Genomic DNA, 18,871 nt, shown 5'->3' with positions numbered 1-18,871 from the left:
ATAAAAAGGGCAGACAATACAAAGGAGAAAAGGTCAGAAGGGGGTTTACTGGCATTTAAACTAATAATAGTAGGATGCAAATAAATATCACTGTTTTGACTACGTGTTCTTTTTACTTTAAACACAGTGTCAAAAAATTTTAACATACAATTAAAGAAGGTTAAACATTTTGAACACATTGAAAAGGGCACCCAGTGTAGGGTTTGTTATTATCATTAAAGCAGAGACACTGAACTTGTACAATCCTTGCCAAGTTTCCATGTGATGTAACACGTTACCCAGTGATTTTTTTTTTTTTACCTCCATGATGCCCATGCAGGAAAGATTAGGAAATGTGTACATTTCTGAAGATACAGCCAACCTAAATGTTAATTTTTGTGCTTTTTAAAAATTTGTTTGTTTTGTCCTCCTGGCCCAAAGCCATTCTCGTTTTTCCTCTCCTCTAATGACCTAAAATATCTTTCTAAGCCTGCGTAAGCCTCAACTATTCCAGTGTCCAAAATGTCCCAAGATTCCCTAGGACATAATCTCTAAGGGGGGAAAAAAGAAATGAGAGATGAAGTATTTAGGAAAATGTAATCATTATTCCTTTGCAGAAACAGAGGGGTGACATGAGTTAGTCAAAAAGAACATATTTAAAGAGGCAGTGGTGACTTTTAAACCCTCGGGCACTCAAGGAACAAAAGGATTATTCCTGGCTCACCCTAGACGGGCTTCCCTGGGGGCTCAGATGGTAGCAAACACACCTGCCAATGCAGGAGACCTAGGTTCGAGCCCTGGGTTGGGAAGATCCCCTGGAGAAGGAAATGGCAACCCACGGCAGTCTTCTTGCCTGCAGAATCCCGTGTGGACAGAGGAGCCTGGCGGGCTACAGTCCACGGGGTCGCAAAGAGTCGGACACGAGTGAGTGACTAACACCTTCACCCTAGATGGTCACCATGGGTCCTCTGAGGCTCCATTTGGTGTCATCTTCACCCAGTGGCCCAACCTCTATCTGAGGTGCTGGAAATTTCTATGCTAGCAACAGACCCTGCAGGTCTCAACTAACAAGGGCCATTTCTTCCAACACACAAGGTCACTACGTCTGACGACCATGGATCAAGCCACAGGTCTTTAGAAATCATCACAGTTCTGGTTGTATCGCAATAAATGCACACACACAAAACCACATGCCTATTTCCTTGAATGCAATAAACCAGCTCCACCGGTCTGATCTCTGTGTTAATGAGCAGGACCCTCACACCATTTCCTTCACTCCGGAAGTGACTCGGGTCTCTATGCTAGCTCATGGATTCGACGCCTGGCTTGAATTCACGCAATGCTCTCCAGTCCTCATTGTCAGGCCAATCAAAATAACAAGTTCTAGCGATGACTTACGTATCCAGCTCCTTCTACACCACAGGCTAACCAAGGCTGCCATGTATGGTGGCTCGGGTTGCGCACTGAACAAACAGGAAACAATGCTTCCTATGGCGGCGTGTGCATGTCACCCCTGGAGTTATGCAGTAGGCAGCACACACAGTCATACATGGAGACGGTGAAAATCTGTTCATTTACTTTTTACAACGAAAACATCATGGCATAAATCTGAGTATACAGCCTATCTACATCCTGCTTTTTGTACGTTTCCTCTTCTGTAACAAGACAATCATAACATCTGATAGAGATGTGCGTGTGTGCGTGCTGAGTCAGTCATGTCCGACTCTTTGCAACCCCATGAACTGTAGCCCACCAGGCTCCTCTGTCCATGGGATTCTCCAGGCAAGAATACTGGAGTGGGTTGCCATTCCCTTCTCCAGGGGATCTTCTGGAACCTGGGATCGAACTCGTGTCTCCTGAATTGCAGGTGGCTTCTTTACCACCAGCACCAGCTGGGAAGCCCCTGATGGAGACGTCGTGAAGATTCCAAGTCCATGAGCCCACAGAAGCACTCGGAATCAGGCCTGGGATGAAGGAGTCGAACCAAACATTGTTCCACAGGCCAGCTTAACAGAGCAACGCGTGGGCTCCTGGGACTTTTCCCACTTCACCTTCAGGGCGACGAAATATGCTGTGGAAACTCACTTATCTCTGCTTCTGATGGTACAGCTGGGAACACGTCTCCCTGATACAAGCTCTAATGGATGAGCTGTCTGATGACTCTCTCTCTCAGCAGCCGCCGACCCGAGGCTTTTGATGAAATGCCACGAGTGCCCTTTTCGGAATTATCTGAGACTCTTAACTTCTCCCAACCTTTCCATATGGCACTTGTCACCTTTGCTGAGAGGCACTACACGACGCCGCTTTCCAGTCTGGCTGCAGAAATGCTCCTCAGATTTTAACACGGAACTGATGCTTTGCGTAAACTGAATGTTTTCGAGGCTGACTTTTAAAGGAAAGCACAGGAAACAGGCATCTCGTGGCTTAATTGGATATATTAAACACAAGCTACATGGCACTATTTCAAAGGTTGCTGAAAGAAGTTGTCGCAAAAACATTACATCATCTTTTGATCTTTTTTCAAAGGACAAAAATCTGATCAACAAAAACTAAAATATGACATTCACTGGACTCTTTCACATAGGCATGGGAAATATTTTTGAAGGCGTTTCGAAAGTGATAAGGTTTGCAGGGAATTAAAAAAACAATATTCCCTGCAGGACACCTGGTCCTGTCTAAAACTTTCATCGGACCTTTGGTCCAGAAGACATTTGGTCCAGAAGACGTCTGGTCCACACCAAAAAGTTCTTGAAATTCGGTCCTATTGAAAATGTCCACAAGCAGGTGTGGTCCACGCTAAACGATTTTGGATGGGACGAAACATCAAGGACCTTTTGGTGTAGACTGAGAAGCCTCCACGGGCATTTTGAAAAGGACTAAATATATAACCAATCATCAAGGACCTTTTGAGGGCTGCCCTGGTGGTCCAGCGGTTAAGAATTCACCTGCCAGTTTGCAGGGGACACGGGTTCAATCCCTGGTCCAGGAAGATCCCATATCCTGCGCAGCAGCCAAGCCCGTGGGGCCACAATTCCTGAGGTCCGTGTGCGGCTCCAGCTGGCGCCCCACCATGAGAGAAGGCGGTGCAATAAGAAGCTTCCACGCCACAACGAGAGAGTCGCCCCCAACCTCGGCAACCAGGGCCAGGCTGCAGGCAGCCGCGAAGACCCTGCACGGCCAAAAATAAAAGCAGAAAATTTAAAGAGAAACTGTTGGCACGAATCAAATGTCCTATGAACACTGTGGACAGGACCAAATCTGAACATTCTGCTAACTAGAGTCTTTTATAAACAATGGCCGAGTCCCTTTGGTTCACCCCAAACTATCACAACATTGTCAACTGGCTACACCTCCATAGAAAGTTTTAAAAAAAAAAGCCTTTTAAAAACGTATTCATTATGGAGTAGGAAATGGCAAACCCACTCCAGTATTCTGCCTGGAAAATTCCACGGGCATAGGAGCTTGACAGGCTACAGTCCACGGGGTCACAAAGAATTGGACACATCTGAGCGACTGAGACACACATCCAGGGAGAAGCAAAGGATATTTGACAAGAGATGGGACACCATTCTGAAGTAAAGTGAATCTCTTTAAATAAAATATACCCATTAGAAGATTTTGCTATTAGAAACAGCATCTCTCCTAGGCATAGATAATATCTTTTGAAATCTGCTATCTTCCTGTAATCAATGAAGCTAAATGTCATATTCCACCACGAGAAAGAATCTCGATGTTTAATTCATCATCCAATTGTCAGCTGTGTAAAGAAGCCAACTGTGTTTCTCACTCACTGAGACAGTAGTTGCAGAATCAGTCCTCCGTTCTGGGCCGTAGGCAGGTGGTGGTAACGCGCAGTGAATTTTTAAGTTTCTCTTTCCCACCTTCTTTGGGGTCGCAAAGAGTTGGACACAACTGAGCGACTGAACTGAACTCCCACCTTCTAAGGGTTGAAAGCCTTTAAAGAATTAAGGCATATTCCATACATCCTTGTCCATTCATCTGTCAGTGACATTGAAGATTCTGTCTACATCAGCTTATACTATCAATAACGTTGCAATGAATACGGTTGTGCAGGTATCTCTTTGAGATCCTGATTTCAATTTTGGGGCAAAATCCCCCAGGAGGGAGACGGCTGGATCATATGGTACTTCTATTTTTAATGTCTTGAGGAGCCTCCATAATGTTTTGGGGGGCTTCCCTGGTGGCTCAGCCGTAAAGAATCCACCTGCAATTCAGGAGATGCAGGAGACTTGAGTTCCATCCCCGGGTCAGGATCAGGAGATCCAGGAGACTCAGATTCCATCCCTGGGTTGGAAAGATCCCCTGGAGGAGATCCCACTCCAGTATGCTCGCCTGGAGAATCCCACGGATAGAGGAGCCTGGCGGGCTACAGTCCATGGAACCACAAAGAGTCAGACACAACGAAAAGCGACTGATCACACACCCACACTGTTTTTCATAGCAGTTACATCACTTTGCATTCCCACCAACAGTGTAGAGGGTTGCAATATCTTGATAACATTGCCAAGACTAGTTGCCTTTAAAAAAAAATAATAGACACACTTGAACTTTAAAAATGAGGGAACTCTTGAGGTCAACAACAACATAGATGGATCTTAGTGGGGGCAGATGCTAAGTGAACTAAGTCACAGCAGGACAGACACTGCGTGGTCCCACGTGTATGAGGAAGCGCGCAGAGGCAGAGAGCAGAATTACGGTTTGCCAAGGGTTCACGAGTTTGAGCAAGCTCCAGGAGTTGGTGATGGACAGGGAGGTCTGGAGTGCTGCAGTCCATGGGGTCGCAAAGAGTCGGTCAGGACTGAGCAACTGGACTGAACTGAACTGAACTGTTGGAGGGGTGAGGAGAAGGGGGAGTTTCCAACAACAGATACAAAGTTTCAGTTGTGCAAAACGAATAAATTCTAGCCATCCCCTGTACAACTCTCTGCCTGTGGTTAACAAGATTGTATCCTCTCCTGCAAAATCTAGGAGAGCAGATCTCATGTAGAGCATCATTCCCATCATGAAGTCAAAATCAAAAAGAAAAATTCATGCACAGGCTTCTATTCAAAGCAATACGAGTAAATTGGAAAATAAAAGTCTTTCTGCAATCCACGTTTTCAAAAAAGTGTCAGGTTGATATAATGTGGCCATGCAGGCATGCTCAGTCGCTCAGTTGTGACCGAGTCTCTGAGATCCCATGAACTGTGCCTGCCGGGCTCCTCTGTCTATGGGATTCTCCAGGCCAGAACACTGGAGCGGGTTGCCATGCCCTCCTCCAGGGTGTCTTCCCGACCCAGGGATCGAACCCAGGTCTCCCGCATTGCAGGCAGATTCTATACCAGCTGTGCCACCAGGGAAGCCAAGCTAGTTTATTAGTTGAGACGAGGAACTACAGCTGCTGTTACACTGACGACCTCCAAATCTCAGTGTCTTCAAAATAAAAAAGGCAGATCTTTAAAAAAAAAAAAAAACGTTGGTTATTTGGCTGCACTGGGTCCTAGTGGCAGTGTGTGGGATCGTCCGTCTTCATTGTGGCGATGCTGGATTGTTTAGCTGAAGCATGTCGGATTCTAGTTTCCGGAGCAGGGATCAAACCCAGGCCCCCTGCATTGGGAACTCGGAGACTTGGCCACTGGCCCACCCAGGGAGGTCCCCAGAGAAGATTAGATCTTGTTCACGTCTGTCTTCTGTTGATGGGGGAAACCAAGGTTTCTCCAGAGCTGCCCCAGGTGGTGACTCAGGCGATCCAGGCTGTTTCATCACCATCATCGAATCACCTCCCCCTCAGGACCATCTCAGAATCCTTACCTGGATGTTCTGCATTCAGTAGCTACAAATAGAGCACGCTGTGGGAAACGTGCTGGCCGGGCCTGAGTGCCTCAGTGGCCCCGAAGATAAAAGAAAGTGGAGAAAATCTTCTTGCCCGATAACCAGTCTCGCGATGACGCCGTACCTGAGACAGTTTCTGCTTCAAGCACAGTTACAGAGGGGTCCCACCCACCCAAGCAAACGCCATGGCTTTGTGTGTGACTGAATCTTGCACCCTGTGTTACATTTAGACAACATCAATTTCAACAGGCAACTCAAAGTTCGTATTTATAAAAACATATTCATTGAAAATTTTTTTTATTATGAAATCAATCAAAACCATGGACTGAATATATTCTTGGTATCATGGAGATGGTTACAATGCAGTTACATGAAAAAAATTATAATACAACAGGCTATAATTCATTTTTGTAACATACATCTGTGTGCATGTGTAATGTGTGTATGAAAGTGAAAGAAAGTGAAAGTGAAGTTGCTCAGTCGTGTCCGACTCTCTGCGACCCCATGGACTGTAGCCTACCAGGCTTCTCTGTCTGTCCATGGGATTTTCCAGGCAAGAGTACTGGAGTGGGTTGCCATTTTCCCCCTCCAGGGGGATCTTCCGGACCCAGGGATTGAACCCAGGTCTCCCTCATTGTAGGCAGACGCTTTTACCGTCTAAGCCCCAGGGAAGTCCAGTGATTGTGGGTATAAAGTCTTAAAGATACACTCAAAAAATACCTGTGGTATTTTCTGCTTGACGGTCAGGTTAAAAGTGATTCTTTCTCTTTGCTTGTGTGTATGCTGTATTTTTCTACAACCAAATATTTTCTTGTAATAAAAAACACTTGCAGATAAATATAAGCAAGGGCCTAAAGATAGCTAACTCTTTCTTAGGACTTATAACATGCCAGGCATAGTGGCTGTGATCCCATTGAATTTACTACAAGCCTTTCATTGGAAATTGACCAGCAGCTGTAGCAATACGCAAGCGTGACGTGGCCTTGGAACCCAAGAGATGGCCAGGGCGTCCACACTACCCTCTCATCATGGAAGTCAGGGGCTACCTTATTTCTCATCCACCCCTCCCCGGAGCCTCTGACATTCCATAAAGATTTACCAAACTGAAACCCCATTCCCCATTACTTAACGTCAAACATAGTAAACACCCCGCCAGGCTCCTCTGTCCATGGGATTCTCCAGGCAAGAACACTGGAGTGGGTTGCTATTTCCTTCTCCAGGGGAATCTTCCCGACCCTGGAATGGAACCCGGGTCTCCCTCATTTAGGCAGACTCTTGACCAGCCGAACACTCCGCACGCTTGCTGAACTGAGCCCCATGGAAAACCAAGCAGGAGAGAATTTTTAATTGCCAAGGAAAAGTTTATTTTCATTCCAAGTTAACATGACAATGAGGTTCTGGGAAACCTTCATAGATGCGATCACATCACAGATCGCATTGTTCAGACACGTGACAAATACTTTGCCTGTTTCTTCCGTGGATGTCCTTTAGGGCCTCCTGACATGTGTTCCCCTTCCTGAAGCCTTCATCACCTCTGATACATCGGTCATGATTGTGCTTTTCATGCAGCGTTTATGATGCTGTCAAATCATGCCTGTCAACAGGTCACTGTTAGCTTAAGCTTTTAACGTCTGTGAAATGCTAGAAATATATATTTTTTTTTCGGAAAGAATTTGTTGAAAGCTTCCAAACCCACAAAGAACAGGACATACAAGAGATCACACCAGTGGGAATACAAATTTCCTGTTGTGCATTCCAAGCCAAACTTTCAGGTGCTAAGTGGTAATTATGATTATTACAAAGAAACCGGATTTTTCAAATACACTGAAACATAATGGAGATGTAAGTTATTTTGAGGCAAATACTTAAAAGCTCATTGTGAACCTGGAGGTAGATGTATCCTTTGTTGGCTGTTACCGGTGTACAGATTAAACAATCAATGCTATACAAAGCTGTGTGTTAACAACATCTGTAAAAGTCCTTCCACTGATTTCAGCCTCAAACACAATGTTCTGACATCATAAAATGTCTTGTATCCATGTGCATTGACCGTGTCCAAGTCTAAGCAAATATGATCGTCTTAACACGTAAGTTGGTGCCAGTGGCTTTAGATATGTTTTGCGTGATAACCGCAATAATTCTAACACACTAGTAACATGCTCATGCATTCTGTCATGAGAGTATTGCCTAAAACAACATGACATGCTTTTGGCAAATTACTGGAATGAGAAATCTGAATTAAGAACCCTGCTTGCTTTCCAACTCTGAACCATTCCCAGGGAGGCGGAAGGAATCATTTGTCTTTCTTTAAGATGAAGAAAGATTTGCAATCTGAAATAACAGGCTCCTGGTTCATCCACCTCATTAGAACTCACGGAAATGCATTCCTTTTTTATAGGTGAGTAATATTCCGCTGTGTATATGTACCAAGTGAAGTAAGTCAGAAAGAGAAAGACAAAGACTGTACATGAACGCATTTATATGGGACTTAGAAAGATGGTATCGATGAGCCTACATGCAGGGCAGCAAAGGAGACACAGATGTAAAGAACAGACTTTTGGACTCTGGGAGAAGGGGAGGGTGGGATGGTTTGCGAGGGCAGCGCTGAAACATGTATATTACCATATGTGAAACAGAGGACCAGGGCAAGTTCGATGCATGAAGCAGGGCACTCAAAGCCGGTACTCTGGGACAACCCAGAGGGATGGGGTGAGGAGGGAAGTGGGAGGGGGGTTCGGGATGGGGGATACATGGTCACCCGTGGCTGATTCATCGGGATGTATTGCAAAAACCACCACAATATGGTGAAGTCATTATCCTCCAACTGAAATAAATTAACTAATTTAAAAAAAAATTCTGAAATAGCAGACCGTAAGGAGGAGCTCGGGAGATGCTGTCGGAGCTTAGACGCTGTTCAGCGGGGACAAAGGCCCGAAGGCAGACAAAGACTGTCAGAGAGCCTGAGATGCGCTTACACACATTTTTCTCCAAAGTGCCCGGACAGCAGGGTCCATGCGTCCGGGGGTGGGGGGTGCAGAGTATTCCACTGACCCGCACTCCCGTGGGATCGAGAAAACCCCTGAGCCAAGAGCAGAGAGACGCTGAGACATGTTCGCTACAGAGATGAAAGAGGCCGTTGGACCACAGCTCCCGTGTACAGATGAGTGAACGAATCCACATCACGTCGCTGGAGCGCCTATACTGTCTGAAGGTCACCTAGGTATTCTCCACTCAGGGGAACTCTTTGCCCAGAAGGACCTGGTGCTCCAGACTTGGGAGCTCTCTCCAGCTGTGCCCCCTGTCTCCCAGTCTCCTCCGTGACCCCGTGAGGCCTCCTCCCTGCATTCTTGAGGTCGCAGGAAATGGAATTCAAACGGAAGCGTGCATGTCGCGACCGACTTGAGGCACAGATACTGCTTACCCGCAGGGTCAGGCCAACAAAACCCAAGGATGGGCATGGACCACCATTCTCTCGTCATGAAATTCGGCATCGAGATGTCACGGGTAGGTGTGCAAGAGCTCAAGATGTCATGGGTTGTGGGCCGTGGACTGCTCATGTCTGATTGCTTGTGTCTTGTGGGTATGGGTGGTGGACTGCTCATGTCTGATTGCTAGTCTCTTCATGGGTATGGGTCGTGGAGTGCTTATGTCTGATAGCACTTATGTCTTCGTGGGTATCTTCGTGGGTAGTGTCTTTGTGGGTATGAGTCATGGATTTATTATGTCTGATTGCTAGTCTCTTCATGGGTGTGGGCCATGGACTGCTTATGTCTGATTGCTTGTGTCTTCAATGGGTATGGGTCATGGACTGCTTATATCTGATGGCTTGTGTCTTCATGGGTATGGGTGGTGGACTGCTCATGTCTGATTGCTAGTCTCTTCATGGTATGGGTCATGGAGTGCTTATATCTGATGGCTTGTGTCTTGTGGGTATGGGTGGTGGACTGCTCATGTCTGATTATTCGTGTCTTCACGGGCATGGGTCATGGACTCCTTATGTCTGACTGCTCGTGGCTTCATGGGTATGGGTCGTGGACTGCTCATGTCTGATTGCTAGTGTCTCCATGGGTATGGGTCATGGATTGCTTATGTCTGTTTGCTAGTCTCTTCATGGGTATGGGTCGTGGACTGCTTATGTCTGATAGCACTTATGTCTTCGTGGGTATGTCTTCATGGGTAGTGTCTTCATGGGTATGGGTCGTGGACTGCTTATGTCTGATAGCACTTATGTCTTCGTGGGTATGTCTTCATGGGTAGTGTCTTCGTGGGTATGGGTCGTGGACTGCTCATGTCTGATAGCTTGTGTCTCCACGGGTGTGGGTCATGGATTGCTTATGTCTGTTTGCTAGTGTCTTTGTGGGTATGGGTCGTGGACTGCTTATGTCTGATTATTCGTGTCTTCACGGGCATGGGTCATGGACTCCTTATGTCTGACTGCTCGTGGCTTCATGGGTATGGGTCGTGGACTGCTCATGTCTGATTGCTAGTGTCTCCATGGGTATGGGTCATGGATTGCTTATGTCTGTTTGCTAGTGTCTTCATGGGTATGGGTCATGGATTGCTTATGTCTGTTTGCTAGTGTCTCCATGGGTATGGGTCATGGACTGCTTATGTCTGATTGCTAGTGCCTTCGTGGGTATGGGTCATGGACTGCTCATGTCTGATAGCTTGTGTCTCCATGGGTATGGGTCGTGGACTGCTTATGTCTGATTGCTAGTGCCTTCGTGGGTATGGGTCATGGACTGCTCATGTCTGATAGCTTGTGTCTCCATGGGTATGGGTCGTGGACTGCTTATGTCTGATTGCTAGTGCCTTCGTGGGTATGGGTCATGGACTGCTCATGTCTGATAGCTTGTGTCTCCATGGGTATGGGTCGTGGACTGCTTATGTCTGATTGCTAGTGCCTTCGTGGGTATGGGTCATGGACTGCTCATGTCTGATAGCTTGTGTCTCCATGGGTATGGGTCGTGGACTGCTTATGTCTGATTGCTAGTGCCTTCGTGGGTATGGGTCATGGACTGCTCATGTCTGATAGCTTGTGTCTCCATGGGTATGGGTCGTGGACTGCTTATGTCTGATTGCTTCTGTCTCCACGGGTGTGGGTCATGGATTGCTTATGTCTGATGGCTTGTGTCTTAATGGGCACGGGTCGTGGACCGCTTATATCTGATGGCTCGTGTCTTTGTGGGCATGGGTCATGGACTGCTTATGTCTCATAGCTTGTGTCTCCGCCACCCCAAACCCCCCACCCGTGTGAAATAGCATAATCTCACACAGCAATAATTCTGAATTCTGTTAGAGGGGATTTCTTGGACTGCAGAATCACTGAAGTAGGACTTTTAGTTCAGAAACGCCGTTCACCCAAGGGACAGCAGAAGCCAAACAGCGTGCTACAAATGACGGGCTGGAGACATACGGACCGGAGAGGTGTGTCTCAGCCTCGACCTTCCCTGACAGAGCTCACCAAAATGCACTCACACTAACCACATCTGTGAGCCTCTGTTGCCTCTCCTTCAACACTGATAAGCTTCTAAATATTGCAGACTTCTCGAAGAAAGACACATATCCATGCACAAACATGGATCGCATGAAGAGTACTTCATACGTATTTGCAAGTAACACTGACGGTAATCGCCTTTCAGTCACCAGAAGACGGCAACTTAACCATCATCCGTGATTGGGCAAGATGCCCTTTTACTCAGGGTAAAAAAGTGGCCCATGTTAGAGTTCAGTAAACACTTAACATTTGGTTGGCTCTCATGCGAGGCTCTCTAGGGGAAACCCTGGTGGCCAGGGCATCAAGTCATCTGTGGAGTAAGCGCCGCCTCCAGCCGTAGGTCACGCTGTCTGAGAGGCCAGCAGCTCATCTGTGCCCCTTCCTGCCCTCCAGCCGCACAGACGTTGGACACTCACTGCCCATTCGTCCGTCCACGTGAACAGTTGGCCTCGGAAGACGTAACTAACATGCATGTCTCTGTTTATTGCAAACGTTGATTTCCTCCCCCCCCACCCCGGGGGGACAGGTGTGTGTGTGTGTGTGTGTGTGGAGGGGGGTCTTGAGGGAGCATCCAGGTGTGTGGGAAGGAGGGAGGCAGCCAGGGCTTCATTCCCCCAGTGTCGATCCTGGGCGCTCATCCCTGATGCTGCTGGCGGGGCGCCCCCTCCCCACCCCACGCACCCCCAGACGCTGCGATAACGGCTATGGTCTCCGTCTCCCGTCCTGCTTCTCCCGGTCGCACTTGCAGGACAGCCCTGATGACGAGCAGCAGAGCTGCAGCCACGGCTTCCAGATCACGTTCCCCAGGGACAGCTGGTTGGGGACGTCCTGCAGGGTCTGGACGTGGCGGGCCACTGCCTCCTGCATGGCCGCCAGGATCTCCTGGAACCGCGGCTCCGACGCCGGGGTTAACGGGTGTCTCTCCCGGGGGTCTCTGGAAATCTCAAACAGCAGGGGTGGGTCGTGGTAGGTGACATACTCCCCGCTGCATAAACACACCTGGGTGTGAAAGCATCCGTTGGAGCCCTCGGGGAAGAACTTGGGGGTGAAGAAAAAGGCTTTCCAGATGGACGTGCCTGTGAAGGGACAAGCACAGAAGCGGCTATGGTGGGGACAGGGTCATCAGAGTCACCCCAAAGACAGCGTGCACCGGAAAACCACCCTTCCGCTTCAAGAAGGCAGAGACTCAGTTACGGATGGACTGGATTTATCACACTTAAGACTCAAAAAAGAGTAAGCATCATAGCTAAAAGGAACAAAGAAAAAGCAAGAAAACATGCATTGTTATCTAACTGCCAAGGAGGAGAAGACAAAGCTTGATTAGGCAATAGCTGTTAAAATGCAAAAACTGATTTTTTTTGGACCTCGCCTCTAGGGGGAGCCCCAAAGCTGCAACCACTGAAGCCGTGGGCCCAAGAGCCCACAATGAGAGAGGCCCCCGCAATGAGAAACCCACACAGCCCACTAGAGAAAGCCCCCGCACAGCAACAAAGACCCAGGGCAGCCAGAAATAAATAAAATTAAAAAGTTTAAAAAACGTAAGTTCTGTGTTCCATTTGTTGCTGTTCTTCAGTCGCTTGGGCGTGTCTGACTCTTTGCGACCCCACGGACTGCAGCACACCAGGCCTCTCTGTCCATCACCAACTCCCCGAGCTTGCTCAAACTCCTGTCCATTGAGTCGGTGATGCCATCCAAGCATCTCATCCTCTGTCACCCCCTTCTCCTGCCCTCAATCTTTCCCAGCATCAGGGTCTCTTCCAATGACTAAATAGCCAATATTAAAATTTCAGGAAAAAAAAATTGATTCACAAACAAATAATTGTGAAATGATTGATTTACTGTTTATCCTACGATGCTATGAGCTTCTGAGAGCTGGCTCTGATAGAGATCTAGAAACTCCTTTCTACCCCTTCTGGGTAGAAAAAGGTGGCAGAGTTAATGTGTATAAACCAAGTGGAATTAGGTTCAGACTGAAAATGTCCTTTTCCGCCTTATTCTTCCAGCTTTTTTAATAGAAAACCATAGAGACTGTCCCCCTAGAAAGCACCACACACCTACTTAATTCACTCTGATCATCTGTTTGTGTCATGGAAACGGTGGTTTTGTAATTGCATGTATTGAGTGCTCACCCACGGATTCAAATGCAAAATAATTTAATGGACAACGGAAGACAATTAACACGGGTGTCCACATTCTCCTCAAACACCCCCTGGCCCCAGACAGGCATATCCGAGGGTAAGTAAGGATAAATATTCCCTGAAGGAGGGCATGGCAGCCCACTCCAGTATTCTCAGCTGGAGAATCTCATGGACAGATGATCCTGGTGGGCTACAGTCCATGGGGTCACACAGGATCTGACATGACTGGGCACACACACACACACACACACAGGTTTAAGGACCAGTCAGTAAATAAATCTCAGGCATCCTCACAGGGAGCAGAGAGGTAGCTAGGACAAGCGTAGAACTAAGAACTAACTTTTCTAAAAATTTTTTTGGTATGCCATCGAGGCGTCTGCCTTTATATCACCCAATCTGGATTTTTAAAACCTTCTTATAAAAAGATACATTGTGCATTCTCTGTATAATTTCTTGAGACCACTGTGGATCTGCTCAAATGCATTTTATTACACGTGCCAGGCTCCACTGTCCTCAGAGTTTTCTAGGCAAGAATATACTGGAGTGGGTTGAAATGCCCTCCTCCAGGGGATCTTCCTGACCCAGGGACTGAACCTGCATCTCTTGCCATCTCCTTCACTGGCAGGCAGATTCTTTACCACTGTGCCACCTGGGAAACCCTAGGTTTATAAGATATGAAGCCTTAGTTCAGGGTCTGTTGTGTTGTTCACCAGGAAACCAAGAACTGATAGTCAAAGGTGTCATTTCAACAGAAAGCAGGCACCTACTGTCACCTTGCATTTCTAATATGTCTATTTAATCCTGTTTTTCAAATTTATTTTGATGGTGCATTTCATCTGGGATTTCTCCATATACTACTAAAAAATTGTTGAGTTAAAAAAAAATTCTTTTGTTTATGGTTAAAATTCCAGTGTACTCTGAAAAGGGTTGTTTTCTGTCTCTGTCACAGATAAATATTTTGACCACCACGGAATCTTAAACTCGGCTACAATTGAGATCCAATGACTAGAGAGAGGAATTAAACTTTACAGTGAGAACACAGGGAAACTACAGGCAGCATTTTTTCAAAAACAAAAGTATTCTACGTAGTGATGGGAACAATAATTTGAATTCGGTTTAAATGATGTGTTAAAATTTAAGAGAAACTGAAAGTCGCTCAGTCGTGTCTGACTCTTTGCGACCCAATGGACTACACACAGGCCATAAAATTCTCCAGGCCAGAATACTGGAGTGGGTAACCTTTCCTTTCTCCAGGGGGTCTTCCCAACCCAGGGATCGAAGCCAGGTCTCCCGCATTGCAGGCAGATTCTTTACCAGCTGAGCCACAAGGGAAGCCCAAAATTTAAGAGAGTTATAGTTAAGCCACAAAGATGTTAGTGACTTATTACAGTTGCAGACGGTAAAGAATCTGCCTGCCGTGAGGGAGACCTGGGTTCAACCTCTAGGTTGGGAAGATCCCCTGGAGGAGGAAATGGCAACCCACTCCCGTATTCTTGCTGGGAGAATCCCATGGACAAAGGAGCCTGGCAGGCTACAGTCCACGGGGTCACACAGAGTTGGACACGACTGAGCACCTAACACTTTCACAGGTTAAAAAAGAAAAAAGTGACTCACTTTCTTTCTTTTCATTCACAAGAAAAGAAAGCTTCTGGTCCTTTGACAAAGTGGCAAATAGAATTTAACTGAGAACAGCCTGACTCCTGAGCTGGATCCCGAATTCAGCACTTTCCAAGCTTCCAATAAGCTGTGGTGCTCTGAGATTCCCTGGGGCTCTGAGGGGCGTGTAAAGCCCAGAACAGGCACCGCTGTCGTGATCACAGTCACTTTCAGGGACTCGGCCACAAGAAAGAGTTCCGAGGTCCCCTGGCAGACAAGCCTCGAGAATGAGCACTCGGGGTCCCCAGGAACAAAGAGGGGGACGATGCAAAGCCCACTGGGCTGTCCACGGAGGCATCAGAAGAACATTCTGCAGATTAAAGATGCTTAATCCCTCCTAACAGATGCCAGTCTGCTTTGCAAATCACATCCCCTTTCATGCAAGGATTCTTGTGGGTCTAGACCATGTCCTGGGGACACATCCTTTGTTCTGAGCTTGGAACAGGGGTATTGTCTTGCTGGCTCATTGAATACAATCCGCACTGCCAGGAGACTCTTTACCTTCTGGGCCACCAAGGGAACCCCTCTTTGAATGTAAAGCTGCCAGCAATCTAAGGAGACCACTGCTTTCCCGCTGGTCTTCAACCTGTGACCACTGCAATACAAGTCTTAAGACACTTTTTTCCACCCCCACCACCTTCAGCATTCTTAAAGAACACGAACAACAACATTGAAAGGGCTTCCACACACTGGCTCTTAATTTATCACTCAGATGTAGATGGCCCTTGATGAATGCGGTTTAACTGCTTGTCTTGGCAAGATTAATTTTGTCTGCGTGGGGGACTCTGGGTCTGTATCATAGCAGCCAAATATAGTCATTTGGGGGTTGAGGTCTTAGCAGCGTTTCCCACTACAAGCTGCCACCTTGGAGTGCTTCAAGAGGCATTACAGGACTTCCCTGGCGGCTCAGTGGTAAAGACTCCACCTGCCAAGGCCGGGGACACGGGTTGGATCCCTGATCTGGGAAGATTCCCACGTGCCTCGGGGCAACCAAGCCCGGTAGCCGCAACTTCTGAGGCCACGTGCTGCAGCTACTGAGGCCCACACACCCAAAAGCCTGTGCTCCCCAAGAGAAAAGCGGGCACCTAAACAAGAGAGCAGCCCTTGCAGCAAAGAAGACCCAGCACAGACAAAAAATAAAGAAAATAAAATTATCTTTAAAAGAAGCATTTCAAAGACGTCTCTGTTTCCCCCAACTGTGAGCCACCCATACCGTCCCCTGGGACCCTGAGCTGACCCCCTCAGTAATCTTGATGTCATCTACTGAACGTGTTACAGGGAAGGGCGGACTTCGATTCCTCCTTGCATCTGTTTCTTTGCCTTTAACCTTTGCTCTCCATTGCTCTGATTATTCTACTCATTCATTGGAAGGACTGTTGCTGAAGCTGAAGCTCCAACACTTTGGCTACCTAAAGCAAAGAGCCAACTCATTGGAAAAGACCCTGATGCTGGGAAAGACTGAAGGCAGGAGGAGAAGGGGACGACAGAGGATGAGATGGTTGGATGGCATCACCGACTCGATGGACATGAGTTTGAACAAGCTTCGGGAGATGGTGAAGGACAGGGAAGCCTGGCGTGCCGCAGTCCATGGGGTCACAAAGAGTCGGACACGACTGAGCGACTGAACTGAACTGAACTGATGTTAGTTCAGCCTCAGTCTGCAATACGCTGTAGCTGACCTTTCAGATTTAACTTCTGATCTTCAGATAAAGAAGGGTATCCAACCAAGACCCACTGGAATGATTAGTGAAGACAAAAACCAGCTCAGCCTGGCTTATGCCGTTTAATTCCTAAGACAAAAGTGGCTCTAATTAGAACGTTCTCTCTTCTACCCACTCCCGTATCCTTGCCTGGAGAATCCCCTGGACAGAGGAGCCTGGCGGGTTACAATCCATGGGGTCACAAAGAGTTGGAGACGACTTAACTGCAGCAGCTACTTTACAGACTTATATTCATCTTCTCAGAACTCTGCACCAGAATACCAGAGCCAAAAACATTTACCAGTCTCTTAAGACACATTTGACCATAAAATCCAGTTGTCATTACATTGACTTTATACTAACATGGATGGCTAAGTCAAAACTTAAAGCCACACTTTTTGGATACACGCTGAACAGGATATTTAAGCTCAAAATTCCCATCATCACGTAATCAAAGTCATCCGCATTCTAATAATGCTTTTTGTGAGTGCTTCTAAAACGTAATGGGAATAATGATCTCAGATGATGATCAAGTTAAGCCATTCAATGCGCTGAGACAACTAAATTACAGAATCATTAGAATTATAGAATTATTCAATTATAGAGAAGACATTGTACATAAAAGCTGAAAGGGATTCACGTTTTAAAAGAGGAGACAGTGTTCTGGCTCTAATGTTTTGGAAAAATGAGCTTTTAACAAGTCTGGAATTGTAATAAGTAGTGAAAGTGTCACTAGCTCAGTCATGTCCGACTCTTTGCGACCCCGTGGGCTGTAGCCCGCCAGGTTCCTCTGTCCATGGGGATTCTCCAGGCAAGAATACTGAAGTGGGTTGCTATTTCCCTCTCCATGGGGATCTTCCTGACTCTGGGATCCAACCCAGGTCTCCTGCATTGCAGGCAGAGTCTTTACCGTCTGATCTGCCAGGGAAGCCCATATACATCATCCTTTTTAAAACCAGTGCTCACTCTTAGGGGAAAAAAAAAAATGAAGAATTCTCATCACATCAATGTGCTAAGACAACCAAGTTACAGAATCATTAGAATTATAGAATTGTTCAATTATTATAGAGAAGACATTGTATATAAAAGCCGATAGGGATTCATATTTTAAGAGTAGAAACAGCATTCTGGCCCTAATATTCAATTATAGAGAAGACATTGTATATAAAAGCTGAAAGGGATTCATGTTTTAGAAGAGTAGAAACAGCATTCTGGCTGTAATGCTTTGGAAAAAATAAGTATTTAACAAGGCAATGAAAGTGTCAGTCGCTCAGTTGTGTCCAATTCTTTGCAACCCCATGGACTGCAGCCCACCAGGCTCCTCTGTCCATGGGATTCTCCAGGCCGGAATACTGGACTGGGGTGCCATTCCCTTCTCCAGGGGGATCTTCCCGACCCAGGGATCGAACACAGGTCTCCTGCATTATAGGTGAACCCTTCACTGTCTGAGCCACCAGGGCAATGTAAGGCATCCAACCTCATCAAGACAAACACGAGTTGGATCTCCCCAGCGCTGCCGCTCCATTCTAGTAGACAGGTTCCAGTGTCCTGCTGGAAAGCTGCGGCTTCTCTGAGCGAGGAACACGGTCGACATCTGCTGTGTTGGCCAGTTGCCATGGTGTAGACACTCCCAAGGCTGACTTCCAGGTAGGAACGTGTCCCCCGCAAGCTGGTGAGATTCCTCAGCCATCCGGGGCTGGCTCCAGTTCACTGCGGCCCTGGCCCTATATTTAGAAACCCTGATCCTAAATGTCTCTCTCCTTTTCTAACCAAGTATCTGGAGCTCAAGATGCTTTGGAGCTCAAGGTAGCAATACTCTTGCCTCTAGGAATTACGGAAAGCGTCCTCCAGGTGGTGATGACCACAGTCTGCTACAAGCATAGATCTCCGAAGATGCAAGCCCATCTCTTCTAAACAGTACCAGTTCAACGTCTGTGAATTGCCCACACTCTCCTACCGACATGGATCTGAGATGATCCAAGTGACGTCCCCCAACTAGGACTGGTTTAAGTTCTATGCTAACCCACAGTCTCCTGCTGATACAGATCTGAAAGTGAAAATACAGCGGG

At 47.0% G+C, this 18,871-nt stretch overlaps 1 protein-coding gene across 4 annotated transcripts in view; it reads right to left on the bottom strand.

Moving 5' to 3' along the window:
• STS (steroid sulfatase) overlaps nucleotides 1-18,871 on the bottom strand; it is a 193,676-nt gene that overhangs the window by 33,898 nt on the left and 140,907 nt on the right. For 3 of the 4 annotated variants that reach the window (XM_043458334.1, XM_043458336.1, XM_043458335.1), the window contains exon 10: nucleotides 8,517-12,384. The exons of the other annotated variant lie outside the window; for it this stretch is intronic. In XM_043458334.1, coding sequence (XP_043314269.1) covers nucleotides 12,011-12,384 — 374 coding nt within the window. In that variant the 3' untranslated portion in view covers nucleotides 8,517-12,010. Of the gene's footprint in view, nucleotides 1-8,516; nucleotides 12,385-18,871 lie in introns of those variants that run through there. 4 annotated transcript variants of the gene reach the window in all.

This window comes from Cervus canadensis, chromosome X, assembly GCF_019320065.1.
Source record: "Cervus canadensis isolate Bull #8, Minnesota chromosome X, ASM1932006v1, whole genome shotgun sequence".
NCBI classification, from domain to species: Eukaryota; Metazoa; Chordata; class Mammalia; order Artiodactyla; family Cervidae; genus Cervus; species Cervus canadensis.
The sequence above is the reverse complement of the archived record's forward strand: the minus strand, read 5'-3'. Positions and strand labels throughout refer to the sequence as shown.